The following is a 19,644-nucleotide window of genomic DNA, read 5'->3' as shown; positions in this document are numbered from 1 at the left end:
CCTGCACAGACCATTGAGGAAATTGCTTGGAACTGGAACCACTCTGGTTCCATCTCTGGTCCCTCTTTCTCACCCTGACCTTCTGCACAGCTTGACTTCCAGTCTACTGACTCTTCCTTGCTTAAAATGAAATTAATTTCTCCCTGTGGCATCATTCTCCTAGGCCACCTGCCTGCTATTTCCCCATAAAATTCAAATGATTTCAGTGTTTCCGGGAACTTAAGGTGAGAAATGTGGAAAGATGTGGAACTGATAGTCCTCAGCCCGGCCAGCAGTTTTAATTAGAGTGACTGTGTAGTGTGCTGTTAATTAAATGGGGAGTTATTTTTAGATGTGTGTGTTCATTAGTCCTTCTGAGCACCTCTTCCTTCAGATTTGTAAAAAGCAGGTTAATTTATGGCCTGGTTAGAAGTCACTAACTCTTTATCTTCATCTTGTTCAGCAAAATCACTCATGGGGCTTCTCTGTTGCTAGAAAATCCGAGTGAAGGCAGGATGGACACTGCGCTTGGGAAGCGAAGCTGCTTTTCTTCCTGTAGTGCATTCTCTCCAGTGATACCTCCCAAAGACAGAGCTCTAGGGTGTGGAGATTTGCTCCAAATACTCTTATATTACGTGCTTTTGCACTTCATCACAGAACCCAGCTCTCAGAGCTATTAAGTCAATTTAAAAGCACAAGCGTCTGCTATTTGTTGGGGGTTGATTCACCCTTCAGTCCACACTGGCAATTTATCTCCAGGGCTGTCTCTAATGTCTTGTTGTAGATTGTGTCATCTTGAATTTAAAGAAACATACATAAAATTTGAAGCAAGATTATACCAAGTAAATACAGGTATGTGATTGTGTGTGTGTGTATATATATATATATGAGCCATATATGTACTTTAAAAATAGATGAATCTTCAAAAAAAAGATACATTCTGTATGATTCCATTTATATAACACTCTCAAAATGAACACTGTAGAGACAGAGACAAGATCAGTGGTTGCCAGGTATTAGGGACCAGGGTGACTAAAAATGGAACACTTTTTGGTGATGGATCAGTTCCAGATCTTGACTGTGGTGGAAGTTATACAAATCTTTACATGTGACAAAATTTTATAGAACTAAACACACACACACAAAGAAAAAAAGAAAAATAATCCCAGCATAATACATAATCATAGTACATGATTATGTATTATAACATGTATTAAATCAAATACGCACAAATACAAAAAATAAAGTAGAAAGCAAATAAAACATGTATTGCTAAGATTTGGGGTAGACTTATTAGCTGTAGCTGGATAGGCAAATTATTACAGTTATTTAATCAAGTCCTATTTATGTGCAATGTCAGTTGAAATACGTTTATTGAAGTCTTCTGCTTTCATATGGTGTTTAGTGCTTAGTAATGAATAATAATGCATTTGAATTCCCTACAACTATGTTATGATTTCAGTACCTTGCATTTTGCTTCAGGCTTCATCAGTAATTTCATGTGGCTCTTCCTATGATCAAGGCATTAAAAATCTTAAGTTAACAAAGGGTTATTTTTTTGCATTAGAACAGGACATAGCTTTAATGCATGAGTTTATAAATGCTCATTCCTGTTGTGGACATTAGCCTCTGTGTGGTCAGTCATCAATAACACAGAATTTATGGGAAATAACTCTTTCTCTTTCCCTTTATCACCATCATCCCACTTCGATATGAGTATTGACTCTGACTGATTTTCAGAAGTGTAGGGGTAACTAAGAAGACCACCTTTCTCTTAGTTTCTGACTCTTGATTTTCTTGAAAACATTAACTTCTTATACATAACCAGTCTTGATAGATCATGAGGAGTTTAAGCTTATTTTGTGGGATCCCCTTTTGTGTTTATTGTCTCCCTTTTAATGATCCTTTGCACAAAATTCCCAGTGCCTTCATAGGGTTGGGGTCCTATTTCTTAGAGTGAAAGTGATCTGATAAGTAAATAACATGACAACATGTTAAATAATCTATGGGCATTTTCATCTTAAGTGAGATCAGCAGAAAAAATAAAGGTAATCTATTGTGATAAATTATTTAAGCAATTCTTATACCTAAAACACCAGTAATTAAATATGACTAGGAAAATCTAAATAATAGCTCACTGGTATTGGAAGGAAATTAACCTAAAGGAATGAATTTCTAAAATGTAGTAGAACTTTAGTCACTATGGCACCTGGGAAGGAACAAGACTTTGTTTTAGGGATGCATGCAGTTGGCTTTTTTCATACTGTTCGAGTTATGATGATCAAGTCATCACATAACTCAAGCATGAAGATTTCCTTGCCTCTGTATGTTCAATATATTGAAATTTTTTAAAGTAAAACAGAATTTGGGGAATCTATGGATCTTAGCATCTCCACCAGATTTTAAGTTCTCTGATAGCAGTGCCATGTCTTTTATAGCTTTGTGTCTTAGAACTATTTAGTAGATATTTAATATATGTAATATATTTAATAGTAGATATTTCATAAAGATGAGCATGTTTAATGAGTATATTGATATCACCAAAATATTTAGATGCAAATATACTCTTGCACAGGTGAGAGCAATCACTGATTGCTATATATTCATGTTCTCAGATCTCTGATTCTCCTTAACTGATATCCCATTCAGCAACAATATAGCATTAATTGCCTCATATTGTTTGCCTTGATATTCTTTAAGAGGTCATTTGGGATATTAATGTTAAGTTTTTTATACATGTGTAAAAAGTTCTACTATATGTTCATTTCTCAAACATGCTTCCTTGCTTAAGAAGAGACCATCTATGCTTCGGGAAAATGGCAATCTGTTCTACAATGGGCATCTATGGTTATTATTCAAAGAGAAAACTTAACATTGCTTTTCAACAAAAATAGCAGGTGGCTGATATACAACCCATATCATTATCAATAATGCTTTTACTACATTTATGGGCTTATATTTCCAAGTTTCATTCCCAGGAGTAGAAAAATGACCATATATTATTCTGCTCTAAAATAATCCTAAACTCTGAATTCTAAAATTATAGAAATAAAAGGTTTTAATTCTTTTTCATTTTTATTTAAAAAACTCCATGTCGCAAAATAGAGTTCAGCAAACTTTTTCTGTAACGGGCCAGACAGGAATTATTTTTGGCTTTGCAAGCCAGTCAGTTTCTGCTTCAACTATTCAGCACTGCCCTTGTAGGGAAAATAGCCATAGACCATATGGAAATGAATGGGCGTGACTGGATTTAGCCCACAGGGCTTAGTTTGCTAATCCCTGTTATAGACACTGTTAAAGGAATGTTAACCAGAAGAACAAACAAAAATTTTTTTTGCTTTATTTTGTGGAGAAAGTTAATGTTACAGAGGAGAGTCGCCTGGAAGCACTATTGAGATCTCAAAATGTTGGCAGTGACAAACGTTTAGGAGATTAGTAATAAACCTATGGAATCTGCAGGTACTGACACACAGAGTTGGCACTTGCTTTGAACAGAAAAATCAGGTCCTCTCGTCCCAGGTGAAAGGAGAATAACCTCGTTTTAGTGATATCAGTTGGTAAATGTCCATTGGCACTCTCCCAAGGTGATGTGTGTAGACCAGATGGTTAATTACAAGCACAAAGCCAAAGGCTGAGAAGTTTATTTTTGATAAGTTACTCATTGCCACCTCTTTGATACTAAAATGAGTATCAAATGAATATTAAAATGGGAACCATAGGCACTCAATTTCTGTATTAGATAAAGGAAAAAATAGCAATCCATTGTCCTTCCATTGAGACCAATCTAAATTGATTTTCCTCCTCATCTCCCGTTTACCTTGCCATGTGTCTCTCTTAAACCATAATTTCAGGAGTAAAAGTATTTATACATTTTTGCTGAGATCAGGGATTTTAATATGCTGAGCAGCATATCATTCAAGGAGCTGACCTGCAATTTTCTGATTGATAATGGAAATGTTAATGTATAGTTAGCCTTCTTATTTTTGGCCTAAAGTGAGCTAATAACTAGAATCATTATGTTGTGCCTGTAAAGGGTGTAGGCAAAAGGGAAGGTGTAGAAGTTGAAGTCTATTTTTCAAGTTAATTATAATATTGGAAAAATGAATTAGCTGGAAGGAAAAATCCAATTTCATACCCTTTTGCTGGTAAAAGGGGCAATGGAATAACCAATTTCTGAGCTCCGTAATGCTATTCTTTGGACAAGTTTATTGCAGAAAGTTTTCCCATTAATCTATGTCTTGTAGTTATTAGTACAACACTCGCTACTGTGGAACCTAAGATTTCACTGAGTGAAATGAACCATTTCTCCAGACTTGTTGTCATTCTCTCTGCCCTGATGCTCTCATGTTGCCATGACATTCCAAAGAGCAGTTACCCAGTCACCTTCTAGATCTGTGCCTGCAAGGCTCATACTGAGTCTGAAGGAGAGTGAGAGAAAAGATGAAAAAGAAACCCCAGGGGTGGTGCTCAGGAAGTGTCCTGTTGCTTCTCTAGGGGCAGGTCTGTGCCTTGCATTCTTAAGGGGAGGGGTATTGCCACCCCCAGGAGGGTGGGAGGGATCAGTGTTTGAAGGACACAGAAATCCAAGGCCTTACAATGGCTTGTGGCCTCCTAATGATCACAGCACACAGATAAACAATATATCTGTGACATTAAAATGTCAAGGAAGAGCAATTAGGAAAAAAGTCTAGAAAGACTCATTAGAGGGGTGATAATGAAAAAAAGGTTAAGAAACACTGCTCTGTGGGGAAGAAAGAGGGTCCCTTTTGCCTCTTTTCTCAACCTTTCCAAAGCACTTGATTTGATCAAGTGGACACTGGACACCCATCTGCTGGTGGATGGTGTCTAAATCCCCAAGGTGCCCCAAGTTTGCCTTGATGTAGGCAGGGGGAGAGACCTAATCCCCAAAGCACTGGTCCTTACATATTATTCTCTGGTTCCAGTTCTCCAGATCCACGAGCTAGAGGCTGAAAAACCAGTCGAATATTAGTTGTGGTATTTTGCGCTACCGTATAGAATAGCATACATAGAGTTATTTGTGAGGAGAGACTCTAAAAGACTTGAAAATCTTGGGAGCATTTTTATGCTGGCCAGTTTTACTGTCTTTAGAGGAAAGGATTGGGTTTTTCTTTTCCAACAGAACAATTTAAACTTAAATTCTTTGTAAATGTCAAAATTCCAAATAACACCCCCCTTCTCTAATACATTACTATAGGTAGGGGAAATGGTGAAGGAAACACATCAGCTAGTCTTTCCTTGGTCCAACCTTCTCCCTCTGTAAGGACAATGAGTTTCAGTGAAAACTGAGTGCTCTGGAAGACTGAGGACATTTTTCCGATATGACTCCTGTGCATACATCATCCCCGGTTCTCGGTTTCTGGGGTAAAAGAGCAGCTGTGCAGTGTGGACCTTGAGTAGCTGAAGGTCCAATTAACAGAGTCTCAGGCTGACATGTTCACACTCAGAAACCTCTTTGAATACAGGCTATGTGGCAGTTACTGAAAGGATGTTCTCACCTCTGAGGCTGAGCTCTGTCAGTCAGGAATTGATTTTAAAAAAAAAAAAGAAGCCATTGGTGAAATTTGGGGATGACATTAGAATCCAATGATCCCTAGAGAAATGCAAATCAAAACTACAATGAGGTATCACCTCACACCGATCAGAATGGCCATCATCAGAAAATCTATAAACGGGACTTCCCTGGAGGCGCAGTGGTTAAGAATCCGCCTGCCAATGCAGGGGACATGGGTTTGGTCCCCGGTCCAGGAAGATCCCACATGCTGCGGAGCAACTAAGCCCGTGCTCCGCAACTACTGAGCCTGCGCTCTAGAGCCCGCGACCCACAACTACTGAGCCTGTGTGCCACAACTACTGAAGCCCGCGTGCCTAGAGCCCATGCTCCCCAACAAGAGAAGCCACCACAATGAGAAGCCTGCACACCGCAATGAAGAGTAAGGGTAAGTGCTTGAATTTATTGCCTAAAGAGGAAGAATTTCATGTCCATTTTGGAATGAATGTTCTGTTGCCGGAAGATTTGACCTGATGTATCTCCTGTGCTTTGCTTTCAATTTGTCACTGGCCTGGAGAGCACTCAAAGGGTCACCTGGCAGGATCTCAGAAGGTGATACTTCTAAATATCTCCCTCATCAAAATCCAAAATGCCTGAAGTGCCATCATTAGAGATGCCTTGTTTATGGCTAAATATTTCATCCAGGTATCTTTCTTAACAGATCAGGGGAAAATATGGCCTACTGATGTTAAAACACCCATGTGAGATGGGACTCTGGGCAGCTGGGGCATCTGGGGATGATGGGGAGGGAATGAGAAAGGAGAGAAATTATGCAGAAAGGGAAAGGGTAACTTTCCTAAGGTTCACCTCGTGTGAACCCATCACTCTCCCTAATACTTCTTTGAGCCCCAGCTAACCAGCCTAGAACCAGCTTTAGAAGTTCATAGCCCTGCCTTCCTTAAATGCCCCTATCAGGGAGCCCTGACCTGAGAATACAATTGGTCCTTTTGGCTTTGGTCTATAACTGAGGAAAGGGCAATTTCTTTACCAGTGAGGGGCACTGCTGTCAGCTTGCTGTGGGCAGTGCTAGATATTCCCCTTCCTTCTCTCATCTGGTTATATGTATCCAGGTTACATGCTAGACCCTGATGCATGCCTTCTTAGGTCTCTTACCTTCTTTTCCAAATATTATCTCTACCACTGACTATTCCACATCTAGAACTGTGCTCTATGGGTTTTGAGGACTTCAGGAATCCCTTCTAAAATAAAATATCCCTGGGTGTGGTTATATTTTGTTTAATTTTCTGTTATCCCCTTAATCATCAGTTAATAACAGCAGATTTTGCTCATTGAGAGCAAGGAGACTATTTGGGGAGATTGTGATATGATACCAAAATGTTTCACTCTCAAGAATGGCAGGACTCTGTAGAGATGTAGAAAGGACAATAGAGAATAAAGAAAAGTGAAAAAAATAGAACTTGCCAAGATAATTACTGACAGCAACTATGAGATGAATTGTCTCTTATAAAACAGTAGTGTTGTAAGAGACCCAGGTATTTGTAAATGGGGATAATTTAAGGCTTTGGGTCTTTTAAAAGTTGCTATTTAATAAGATTTGACATTTAGATGCATTTTCTACAGCTTTATTATATAATTATTTGTATGATATGTTATATATCATAGATATATAATATATAATACTTTATTAAATGTATTTAATTTATTTAGATGTAGCAGGGGATAAAATATGGAGGAATTCCTGAAGGAACAAAATTTTAAACGAACGTTTCAAAGGAGGAGGAATTGAAGAGAGGGCTGGCATTTAGAGAGGGTGGCGAAAGCCCAGGGATGGTGAAGTCACACATAGGAGGCTGCAGGTTGCTTGACTAAGGCAGAGTGGCCAACAGGGAGAGGCCAAATGGAGGGACCAGCTGATGAAGCAACCAGAGTGGTAACCTTGGGAGGTGGATCCAGAGATTTCCAGGGAGCTCATGAGCAGAAAGATGGCTCAATATGATGGGTGTGAGGGAAGGGCTGGAGAGGCAGCTAGGCCGGTACTGATGGGGGGAGACAGAGGACTGCAGGGGAATGAAGTGGCTGGTTACTTTCAGATCACAGGAGAGTGAATGTGAGAAAGGGACAGAAAAAATGTCTCCACCTTCCTCTTGAGGTGGGAGTCGGGGGCAGTCTATTCTCAGTTCCCTTTATGCTTCTCTCATCAAGGCACTTTCCTGGACAAAGATGATGAGACTCAGGGGGATGGTTCCCTGTGGCTAAGGCTGCAGACTGGGCCAAGTGGCTCTTTCAGGGGATCTTAACCCCTCTGCCATGAAGGGGCTCAGGCTCTCTTCTGTGTGTCTGTTGAGATGAACCATTAGCAGAGCCATCATGTCCAGGGAGCTGAAAGTCTCTTTGCCTGGTGGTAGACCCATGGCAAATGCATCCATCAGGCTGGTGGCTGGCTCCATTTTGGGAGCCCCCCCAAATGATAATAATCATTTTTTTTAACATTCCAGATTAAAATAACTAGCCCAAATCTCAAAGTGGCTCTTCAAATAAGTGGGCAAAGTGTCTTAATCACTCATTTTCAAAAGATCTCCTTCCATACCCCTGAAAATTAATCTAGAGGCTGTCTTTCTTTGAGAATAGAGAAGCAAAGAGAGAAAACTCATTTCAATCTGACTTTTAGTCAGTTTCAGAGGGACGCAATTGATGTTTGAAGGGAAAAAATAGAGCCCCAGATGCTTCGTGGAGCCAGGAAAGCTTCCATTTTCTTCTCAGCCTTAAAGAACACACCCTCAGGAAGATGATTGAAGCCTGGGAAATTATGAATATCAAATTAACTAAATAAGAAAGCCAGTGAACAGCTGCAATTTTCTGCCATGAGGCTTTTTGTTTTGTTTTGTTTTTTCCTATCTAAGGGATAGGAAACCTTTTATGCATTGGGTTTTCCAATTGATTCCAAGAGTATATTATACTAATAGATAGTAGCTTTACAAAATAAAAAGACGTTTGGCTTTCTATTCTGAATTTCAGGCATGGGGGTGCATCACCGCTGTTATATCACACTTATTCACTCTGATGAAAGAAAAGAAGATTAAGCATCAAAAGCTGAAGGTCATCCATACAGTTGTCGCAATAGCAATCTGTGTACCTTTAACCCTGTGGAGGAAAAGTAATTACCCTTTGGCTTCTGGTGACCTCAACTAACCTTTGTTGAAGGGCCAGAGAAAATAAAGGCTGACCATCAGTTTGCCCTCGCTGCCCTGGGCTTAACCTGCTGTGTGAATGAAGAACAACCCAACAATAGGATGAGAGGATGTTGCCATGGAAATAGCCCTGGACAAAGGAGCAAAAATCAGAAATTTATCACGATTAATTGTTTTATTAAGAACCTCCCATCTTTTGGATTATTCCCTGGGGAGGGGGGAGGATGTGCTCTCATTTAGATCTTATAGGAGAAAAATTCTGCTCAAATAAATGAAGCAGCCCATACAGTAAAACCATTAAGTTGTAGCTAGAACTAGACAGCTTTTTGAGAGGATTTATATCTTCACATAATCTATACAGATGCAAATGAGAACAGCCAGGATGAGGGCCTAGGAAGCTCATGCTACCAGGCAAATCAGTTGAGGTGCAGGTTTGGGCATCTGTCTTTGAATATTTTCAAAGCAGATGTTGCCTGTGCTTCCATGCCTAGGCAAGGTCTGGAAAGTATAGGTAATCATATTTAACAGCATATCAGTGAACAGAAATGCAATGTCACTTTTTGTTGTCCTTATTTAACCTTTCTGTTAAATAGAATCTAAGTTCTATGTGTTTTTAAGGTGAGTTCATTCAGATTAGAGAATAGAAACTTGCCATCCAATTATGTTCAGATTAAACTATACTAGCCCAAGATGCTCTGGCTGCTATAGGCTAATTGAAGGAAAAAGAAACCAAGTGAGTGAGAGACAGTTCTTTTATGGAGAGCCTGAAAGTTCTCGCTCAGGTATAAACAGACTTCTTTAGAAGTAATAATGTTGATTTTTCACATTAGAATGTTTTCATTTATTTTATTTTTCATTTTAGTGCAAGGATGAAATTAGACTTTTAGAAAGTAAAAATGTGGATGTTTTTATTAGCTCTTTTATTTATTTTTATTAAGTGGATTAATGAATCGTTAAGTAAATGAGAACTGGATATTACCTTTTCCCTTTCTTCCTTCCTCCCTCCCTCCCTCCCTCCCCCCCCCCCTTTTCTTTCTTTCTTTCTTTCTGTTGATGCTGGAGTAGCAATGTGAAACACTCATTTGTTGTATTTCCTAAATAGTGAGTTATTCATGTTAATCAGTTTTTAAAATAATTTGAGGTACTAAAACAAAGCAGGTGGATAAGCTCAGATATTGATTTTCTCTTTAATGGTTATTTTATCAATGAAACTAACCACCGATAAAGGAGAAAAAACCATAACATGTGTCTACTGAAGACCCCGTTCACAATGAGAAGTTTTTTTTTTTTTTTGTCATGGCATAAGATGCCAACCTGAGTTTCATTTATGCATTTTAACTCCAGGTGTTTACAGGAACTTAATCTCATCCTGGGGAGAAGGATTATTCAGCTTTTATTAGAACTTGGAAAGTTTATGTTTAATAGATGTAAACTTTTCAAACAAAAGGATGCTGTTTGCAATCTGTTAACTAACAATGAAATCCAATTCTTGGGCTTCCTGTTTACTCATCTCCTGCCTGCCTTTAGTTTATCACTCATTCTTTGTGTTTCTCCTATTGTTGGGGCCAGAATTCTCTGTGTGCTGACACTCCAGGTACCCGCGGCCTTAAGGCCCATCTCAAATAATATAGTAGATGTGGCTAGACTTAAATAAACTCTGTGGCCTTTGGCAGACTTTTACTCTTTTTCTCTGCTATAGATAGCAGTTTTTCTTAAGTGGCGGCAACACATCTCTAAAAATAAACCTGCAACAAGGTCCTGCTTGTGCTTACCTTAGAGTTCAGCAGCACCTTGCTTGTGATCATGCTTCTTCATTCCCATGTGCTTTAGTTTTTTGGGGGAGCCCATACCTGCTTGTAGGGCACTAAGAACGTTCCTTCTGGCTGTAGTACCTGCAGCGCTGATCTTGGTCTTCAAGGTCCTCACTATATTGGGACCATCTCCAGATTTTCTGTGTTTATTAACCCTCAGCTGGACAGCTTGACTGAGGCAGTGGAACCAAAAGTGAAGACGGTAAGGGGTTTCTGTTGTTTTACCTGTTTGGGCCAATAGAAGAGTGAAAGAGAGATCAAAATGTAAAAACCAAGGTTTATCTGTCCTTATGTGAAGGCAGCAGATATCTACTTGGCCTCCCCCATTCAAAATAATTATGCATAGTTTGTGCTGGTTTGGGTCATCACTTTTGTATTAAAATTACTGAAAGATGTCTTACTACATATAGTTTACTTGTGGAGTGCATTGTTATTGCTCTAATTTTGTTTAGAGGAAAGACATCATATGCATTTTTTAAATTTACATAGAAGTCTTCCCAAGATAGTTTTGCAAAGAACAGGGTAGATCAAATCTCTCAATGACTAGGTATTTAAATGAAGACATGAGAGTATTACTGATTTATAACTAATAGTGCTTCAACTTAACTGCTCTTCAATAACACCCATAAAAAATGATATTAAAGTATGAAGAGTCATTTAAAAGATGAGGACTACCGAGAATAGTTCTATATACTTTTCTAGTTCTCTACTCTTTGCTTCTAATCCTTAATCCTATGTATGCACACAACTGCTAAATAAATGTACTGCTAAATAAATGTAAATGAGGGACTAAATACAATATTCCAGAAACAAAAAGATAGTTATGCATTAAATGAAAGAAAAAATTAGATAACAAATATATATGTGGAAAAATGTTAAAATTGCCATTCTGTACACTTTGAATATATGTATTTAAAAAACAACATGGAATTTTGTTGTGAGAATTTAAGATAATTTTTAGAGAACTTACATATTTAAAAAAGCAACATGATATTTTGTCAACAGAGTGTACAATAATGTTGAGTTGAATGGATACTTTCAACTGAAAAGGGAAAAAAAAGCTATTTTAACAGCTTATGGGTATTAACACTACCAGCTCCAAATTAAGCATACATTAATGGCATGGCATTATTCTGCTACATTCAGTATTTAAAATATCTTTCCAAGTATTATATGCAGTGTAATAGATCATATATAGAACATAGGATATTTTAGGGGAATACCTAACTGTGATATTAACACTGTATTTGGGTTAAAGGATGCAAAAAACATTGTTAAAAATTATATGGTATCAATGTTCCTCATCAAGGGATATACTTCAGTCTTTTTCAATAGACTGATAGAAATATAATGCTGTTAAGCTCCCTATAGTTTCAAGCACAATGTAGAAGGAAGGTAATTTACAAAAATAAATTTAGATCTATTTAAATACATCTCAAAAAACAAAGATATTCCCAAGAAATGGTCATATATGCCTTTCACAAAGTCTTACATGGTTCATCCTGAGTTTGAAGCAGGGAGTAGGAATTTAATAAAACATGTCATTTAAAACTATATATTATGTCATTCTAAAGCAAACATTTAACCCAGTTTAAAGTGCCAACCACCAGAATTCCATATGCAATAGTACCATGTATCCAGCTGGGAAGTAGCTGAATTCAGTGCCGTCTAGTTGCACCTTCACACCACAAGCACATAAGTACAGTTAATATCTAAGCTTTGAGCAAGAGTATCAGTTACCCTAAAAGTTACCTTCAAGATTAAATACCTTTAAATGCTGCAGCACTCTGGATTTCCAGTTAACCAAACTATATTTCCAGCAGAAACTCATGGAGTATAGAGTAGTTCTTGTCTGTAAGCCCTTCCTGCTGGTCTTCTTAGGAAGCGGTGCTGGAACGTTTTATTGCTTTTAAATCCTGTTGATAATTTGACTCTCTGTCAACTAGTACTTGTCGACCCATCACTAGCCTTTCTTAGGATGGAGATGACTGGAAGGTTGAAGGGCTACAGGCCATACATCATCTTCCCCTTCTCAGTGTACCTTAGTATGAACAAGGCATCAGGACTCTGAGGAAAGGAGGGAGAGCTGAGCCATCATATAGTCCACAGATTGCAGGCTTTCCCTCTGTCCTGCAGTGCTGGAGAAGGGGATTATTGCTGCAGGAAAAAAAAATCTGGCCACACTGTAGAAATAATCACCGCAGTTCAGCTCGCCCCCCACCTCCCTCTGTTCTCTCTCTCTCTCTCTGTGTCTCTCCCTCTCTCTCTTTCTCTCTCTCTGTGCGAGGCCCCAGCTGATTCAGGCTGCATCCATCCATACATAAATCATTCCCCTTATTCTATTGGTTACATGGTACATGGCAAGTATTGATTTTTTCCGTTGCCTCATTGCTGGAGAACACTTGGTTTTTGTGAGACAGAAAAAGAAAAAAAAGAAAAAAAAAAAAAAAAAAGGACAGACCAAACCAAAAAAAAAAAAATCCTCACTGGAGTTTAGTCTAGATAAAAAATAATCAGGCAGATTTGTACCATCCTAACGACAAGCGTGTTCCAAAAAGAGCGTACTTTGAGGAGGCCCTTTCCTATCTGTTTGCATGTTCTTCCAGTATACTCTGTCTCAAAATAAAAAAGAACTGTTCCCAATTAAGAAGAGCTCTGGGTTCAGGAATTAAGAACAGCATACAGAGAGGGAGACGGTCTCTCATTGTGCAGGGCAAGGAGTCATCTAATTGATCACCGTTAAACCAGGAAAAAAAGAAAGTTTAGTTAAAACACAGCTTGCTCTAAAAACAAGAATAAGGAGGCAAGAATAATGCCTCATGGCCAAATGACATGTATGGGACAGGAAGAAAGAGATGTTTCTCTAGGTTTATTTTTTGTGGTGATAAAATGTGCAAGTGTGCCTTGTTTGTGGGAAATGTAAATATAGAATGTGCCTCAGCTGTCAAAATATTGTGTCTTTTCATACTCAGAGACAAGACAGAGCCAAAAAAGTGAATTGGTCTTAGTTTAGGGTTCTGACATTTGGGTATCGGAGATAGAGTGTTCTTCAGAACCTAAGTTAAAACACCCAAGAGTCTTAACGTATGACTTGTCACAAAGACCAATTTGTTTTAAAGTGATAATGGCTCTTGGACTCAATCCAAAGGGGTTTTATTTCTGAAATATCAAAATGACTTCTTCATGAGGTAATCCGATCCAAAGAATCATTCCAATATACAAGGAGATTGTTGTAATGAGGAAATCATTATAAGAAGGTTATAGAGCAAATATAAGGAGTGAAAAGACAGTAAAAAGCCCAATTTTAATTTTGTAAACCTATGTGACAATTGATAGTCTAACAAAGGGTGAAGTTTAGGAACAAACACAGTTCAACATGTACACAGGTGACAGGATATTTTCTTTCGGGTTCTACTTAGAGCCATCAACTAACAAATGTACCATGCACCAATTGCAGATGAGAAGTAGTAAGGGCTTCTTTAACCTACTTTAAGGTTTAAAAGAATTCCTCCTAACCCAAAATATTTACTCTGCACAATAAAAAGAGTCTATTAAGTTAAACTGTCACTAACCTCAGAAGTCAGACTAGGATTTCTCCTCTTTTGCCTCACAAAACTGTGCTGGGGAATTCTTTTTGTTCTTTTCATCTGTCAATTTACTTTGTGGCCATTGGTGCTTGGTTCATGTTTATGATAGGGTCTGCTCAATAGAAGATTCTGTGGTGCGGAGCTGCAAGGGGCATGTCCATGGGAGTTGTGGCCAGCCCATCCGGGTGTGTGGCCCTTCTGGGCACAGAATAATACGTCTCTTTCTTCTTATTGTTAAGTTCATTTTATTGAAGGACTCTGAACATCTCTTTTTGTATAGAAGTACTAGTTTATCTAACTTGCCATTTCAAGGGAACCTCTGTGAATGAAGATGTGGAAGGAGGGAGACCTGCATGGAATTTTATCCAAATTAATGTTTTGTTGTGTTGTTTTGTTTGTGTGGCTCTTATCCTTTTGGGTTCCAATTTAGATGCATGTTCTCTCAGTAATCTCATGTCCACGTACCAAGGAGAGTAAGATGCCTCTCTACCTTCCTACATGGTGAAGGAGTCCATAAAGGACTTAGAGCATTTTAGATTTAAAAGGGAAACAGACAAGAAAATAACAACAAAAGCTATAGGAAACCCTTTGAACCTGACCTCTTCCTTTTCTCTGCCTCATCCTTTCCTGATCCAACAACTTGAGCAACTGTTTATTGACCACTTACTGTGGACCAGGGATTCGCTGGAACCAGGGGAGGCTGCCAAGCTAAATGCTGGTGCCCTATCCCAGCGCAGGGACCTATCCCAGCAAACATCCAGTGTCCAGGCTGCTGCCCAGCAGAGGCGCATCTCTCGCGTGGTGAGCCTTCGGCTGCGTCACTCCTTTGCGCTCTCTACAGGCCGCTTCTCTAGAAAAGTCATATAATTACATTAAGTATTAATACCCTTTTACCTTCATTAACTGTAACAAGATTTAAGTGACCAATACAGAGCCTTGCCTATAGCACATACTCAACAGGAATTTATGTTAATTTGAGACACTGTCGGTCCAAAAGGAGAGAGAATTATAATCAAAGCTAATGATTATTACGTGGTGAGGGGGTTAAATGCATTGTCATGTAATTTTCACAGCCCTGTTTCTAAATAACCTTATTTTATGCCCATTTTAAAGATGAGGAAATGGAGGTGGAGACAGGTCAAGTGAGCTGCCCAAGGCTGCCCAGCTGCTAAGTGGGGGAATTGGGCTTGAGACTCCTGCTGCTGTGACACACCACTCAGTCTAGAGGAGTAGTGGCAGCTGGCAGAGGCCCTTAAATTCCAGCTAGGAGTCTTTTGAGAGAGGTTATGACCAAGAAATGGCTTCTGTGCTGGCCCTAAAGCATGTTGCATTTCATAATTTTTATACCTTATGGGTACGCTTTGACTCACTATAAAAAAAAAAAGGAAACATATTTAAAATCTTCTAGTGCAGGTTACTATTAGAAGGAATTTTTGTGTGTGTGTGAACCCTTTTGAACATAAATATATCTTTTAGATACAAAAATGTTTATCTATTAAATTGTCTGTTAAGACAGATCTAGACATTCATGGATGGAGTTTACCTAAGGTGAGGCTCACCTGTGGAAGTGACAGTGGCAGGCCCCAGCAAATGGGAATCCCAGGCAGAATTCAAACGCTGCCTCTGAGCAACAGTGACTCTCCATGGCAAGTGGCAGGTATGCTCATTTGAATTCATAGATTTTCTTTTTTTTTTTTGAATTTATTATGATTTAAAAAATTTATCTTGTCATTTCCTTTTTTATTAAAGTATAGTTGATTTACAACATTATATTAGTTTCAGGTGTACAACATAGTGATTCAATATTTTTATAGATTGTACTCCATTTAAAGTTACTGTAAAATATTGGGTATATTCCCTGTGCTGTACAATATATTCTTATAGCTTATTTATTTTATACATAGTAGTTTGTACCTCTTAATTCCCTACCCCGTCTTGCCCCTCCCCCATTCCCTCTCCCCAGTGATAACCACTAGTTTGTTTTCTATATCTGTGAGTCTGTTTTGTTATATTCATTCGTTTGTTTTATTTTTTAGATTCCACATATAAATGATAACATACAGTATTTGTCCTTCTCTGTCTGATTTATTTCACTAAGCATAATAACCTCTAGGTCCATTAATGTTGCTGAAAATGGCAGGATTTCATTCTTTTTTATGGCTGAGTAGTATTCCATTATCTATATCTATATCGATATCAATATCTATCTATATATATATCACATATTCTTTATCCATTTATCTGTTGATGGACACTTAGTTTGCTTCCATATCTTGGCTATTGTAAATAAAGCTACTATGAACATTGGGGTGCATGTATCTTTTCAAACTAGTGTTTCTGTTTTCTTTGGATATATACCTAGAAGTGGAATTGCTGGATCATATAGTAGTTTTTTTTTTGTAATTTTTATACAATGTTTAGAGGTTACTTTCTATTTACAGTTACTACAAAATATTGTACAATACATCCTTGAACCTATCTTACACCCAGTACTTTGTACCTCCCACTTCCCAACCCCTGTATAGCCCCTCTCCACCCCACTGGTAACCACTTGTTTGTTTTCTATATCTGTCTGCTTCTTTCTGTTATATTCACTAGTTTGTTGCAATTTTTAGATTCCATATATGTGATATCATACAGTATTTATCTTTCTCCATCTGACTTATTTCACTTAGCATAATACCCTCCAAGTCCATCCATGTCATTGCAAATGGCAAAATTTCTTTTTTATGGCTGAGTAATATTCCAGTGTGTGTGTGTGTGTGTGTGTGTGTGTGTGTGTGTGTGTGTGTGTGTGTGTGTACGTGTGTGTGTGTGTATCACATCTTCTTTATCCATTCATCTGTTGATGAACACTTGGGTTGTTTCCATGTCTTGGCAATTGTAAATAATGCTGCTATGAACATTGGGGTGTATGTATCTTTTCAAAGTAGTGTTTTTAGTTTTTTTGGATATATACCCAGGAATGGAATTGCTGGGTCAGATGGTAGTTCTATTTTTAGTTTTTTGAAGAACCCCCTCATACTGTTTTCTTCAGTGGCTGCACCAATTTACATTCCTACCAACAGTGTACCCTTTTCTCCACATCCTTGCCAACATTTGTTATTTGTAGACTTTTTGAAGAGAACCAAAACACGACTCTTTTTTAATTCTCTTCTAACCAAACACTGCCAGGCGAGACTAAAAAAACTGTGAGGGAATATTCATCTGTAACATTATTTCCTGACCTTTTCAAAAATTTTGAGGTAGGAAGAAGTATAGTTGTGAAGCAGGTTGATTAGCTTGTTTGCAGCCAGCCCCTTAAAGAAGGAAGCTGGTTTAAACCTGTCCCGCCGGGACTAAATTAAGATTTTCCTGCCCGAGTGCCTTCCTTCCCAGTGCTCTTGGTCTCTGTAACACAGAGTGCTTTACTTAAAAAGCATTTATGCAAGTATTGAGGGCAAAGAGGTATTTCAAGATGTAACAAATAACAATATTAATAATATTAATAATAATTATAGGGTTGATACTAATGTAGAAAAACATCATCAGGCATACATTTTCCTTCCTTTCCATTAAATCTCTGCCATTGCTTTTGGTCTTCTTTGTGCCCAGCTGACTTACAGATTGGCCAATCTCCAGACCAAGATCCAGAAGGTACGTTATGACAGTAGAAACCTGAGAGCACACCCCAATAAATCCTGCTCTCCAGCCATTTGCTTGGTCCCCAGCCTGCATCAGCAGTAGACAAATCCCAGCAAACAAGGGCTGTCCAAATTATCAGCACTCGTTTCATGGCCTGGATGGAAAAACAAAAGGGGTATGGGAGCCTATGAGGGAGACAACCCAACCTATACCCTGTGTTTTAAAACTGGACCAATAAGAACCAGGGCAAGGTTATTTTACCTGAATTTATTGCTTAGCAACAATGGCTCTACCTCGAGAGAATGCTATTCTACGGGTTACCAAGTAACTGACTGTGACAATTACCAAACAGTTGGCTAAGTAATCTACATACCCTTTAACCTCTGCCAGCTGAACAAGGGACTGTGGACAGCTCCCGAACAATAGACACACATCTAATATTTTATTGAGGAGCTGACAGAAGCCACAGCTGTATGGGTCCTGCAGCCACATGGATTTAACTATTTTAATTTGGACATCTGGCTTTCCAGGATCTGCTGTGCTCAAAGGGCTGCTGAAGCAGGGGAGACACCAGAAACAGTTTCTATCAGAAGACTACCTTGTAGAGCTTTGGGGGAAAATATTTCTTAAACACAAAGTGCAAAGTTTTGTTGAGAATGAAGGCCCCACAAAGATAGTCATTTAGAGAAAGGCAAAACAAAATCTGGTGCTTCACAGTTTCTTATTGATAAATGCTGAGTTGGCCTGGCTACAGAATATAACACATACACAATTGATTAGCACCAGCACTCTTAGACGTAGACAAGTGATTATCACCATTTTATGTTATTTAGTTAGTTTTATTGCTCAAATATTCCCAGGTGGCCTTTATTTCACAAAATTATTTCCATTAAAATTATTTCCTATACCACTTTTACTATATGATACTATTCAAATGAAAATCAATTGGCAAATTCACAAATTATGCAATTTTAAGTCATTTCTTCTACTTTGAGGCTGTACACATCAGACAGCATCAGTGCCAAAGACTGAGTCAGTGAATTCCTAATGCTCTTCCATTAACCTGGACACGGACTTTCACGTTAGGTCAAGTATCCTTTATACCAAAGCAGCTTCTGAATCATATGTCACCTGGCCCAGGTGGAGGCTTAGATAGTCTACGTTCTTGTGTGGTTTCCCCAGCCCGTTACTAAATTAATTAGCCAGTCTCTGAAGACTGCGGCCTACATGGGATGAAGTCTACTGTCATGAAGAATGAGGGAACCCCCCCAAAAAATCAAAAAATTTTAGGAAATAGGGTAAAAATGAGGAAAACTTCTGCATGAGACCTGTATTAATTTTCTGTTACCACAAACTTAGTGCCTTAAAACATCACAATTTTATCACTTTACAACTCTACTGGTCTGAAATCCAGTGGGCTTACCTTCAAAATGAAGGTGTCGGCCAGGCTTTTTTCCTCTGGAGGCTCTGGGGGGAATCAGTTTTCTTACCTTTTCCAGTTTCTAGAGGTCACCTGCATTCCTTGGCCTGTGATCCCTTCATCTTCAAACTAGTGACAAGTTGTTGAGTGTTTCTTATAAGTCTCTTCACTCTTTGTCTCCCTCTTCTACTTTTAATCCTGGATTATCTGGGTAGGCCCAGTCAAATCATATTAAATTCAGCTGATTAGCAACCTTAATTCCATCTGCTACCTTAAACTCCCTTTTGTTTTATATCACAACAATATTAACAGGTTCCAATGATTAGGACTTGGACAGGGAGGTGGGGGGCACGGGGGCATTATTCCAACCACAAATCTGAACAGTTTAAGTTTGTAGAGCTGGACACATAATTTTTAAGGGGAGAACTGTGTCTATACGGCAAATACTTTTGATGGGCCAGTCTAGTTGCAGAAAGGTGGCCCCAGGGAGGGGCCTAGTAGGCTA

At 38.6% G+C, this 19,644-nt stretch overlaps 1 protein-coding gene across 3 annotated transcripts in view; it reads left to right on the top strand.

Moving 5' to 3' along the window:
- LOC309643539 (uncharacterized protein) overlaps positions 1–19,644 on the top strand; it is a 412,666-nt gene that overhangs the window by 348,034 nt on the left and 44,988 nt on the right. For all 3 annotated transcript variants that reach the window (XM_082426315.1, XM_082426314.1, XM_082426316.1), the window contains exon 7: positions 15,608–15,752. In XM_082426315.1, coding sequence (XP_082282441.1) covers positions 15,608–15,752 — 145 coding nt within the window. The remainder of the gene's footprint in view (positions 1–15,607; positions 15,753–19,644) is intronic.

Source organism: Balaenoptera physalus (genome assembly GCF_965194825.1).
Source record: "Balaenoptera physalus genome assembly, chromosome: 15".
Classification (NCBI taxonomy): domain Eukaryota; kingdom Metazoa; phylum Chordata; class Mammalia; order Artiodactyla; family Balaenopteridae; genus Balaenoptera; species Balaenoptera physalus.
This window is presented reverse-complemented; position numbering and strand designations above follow the sequence as displayed.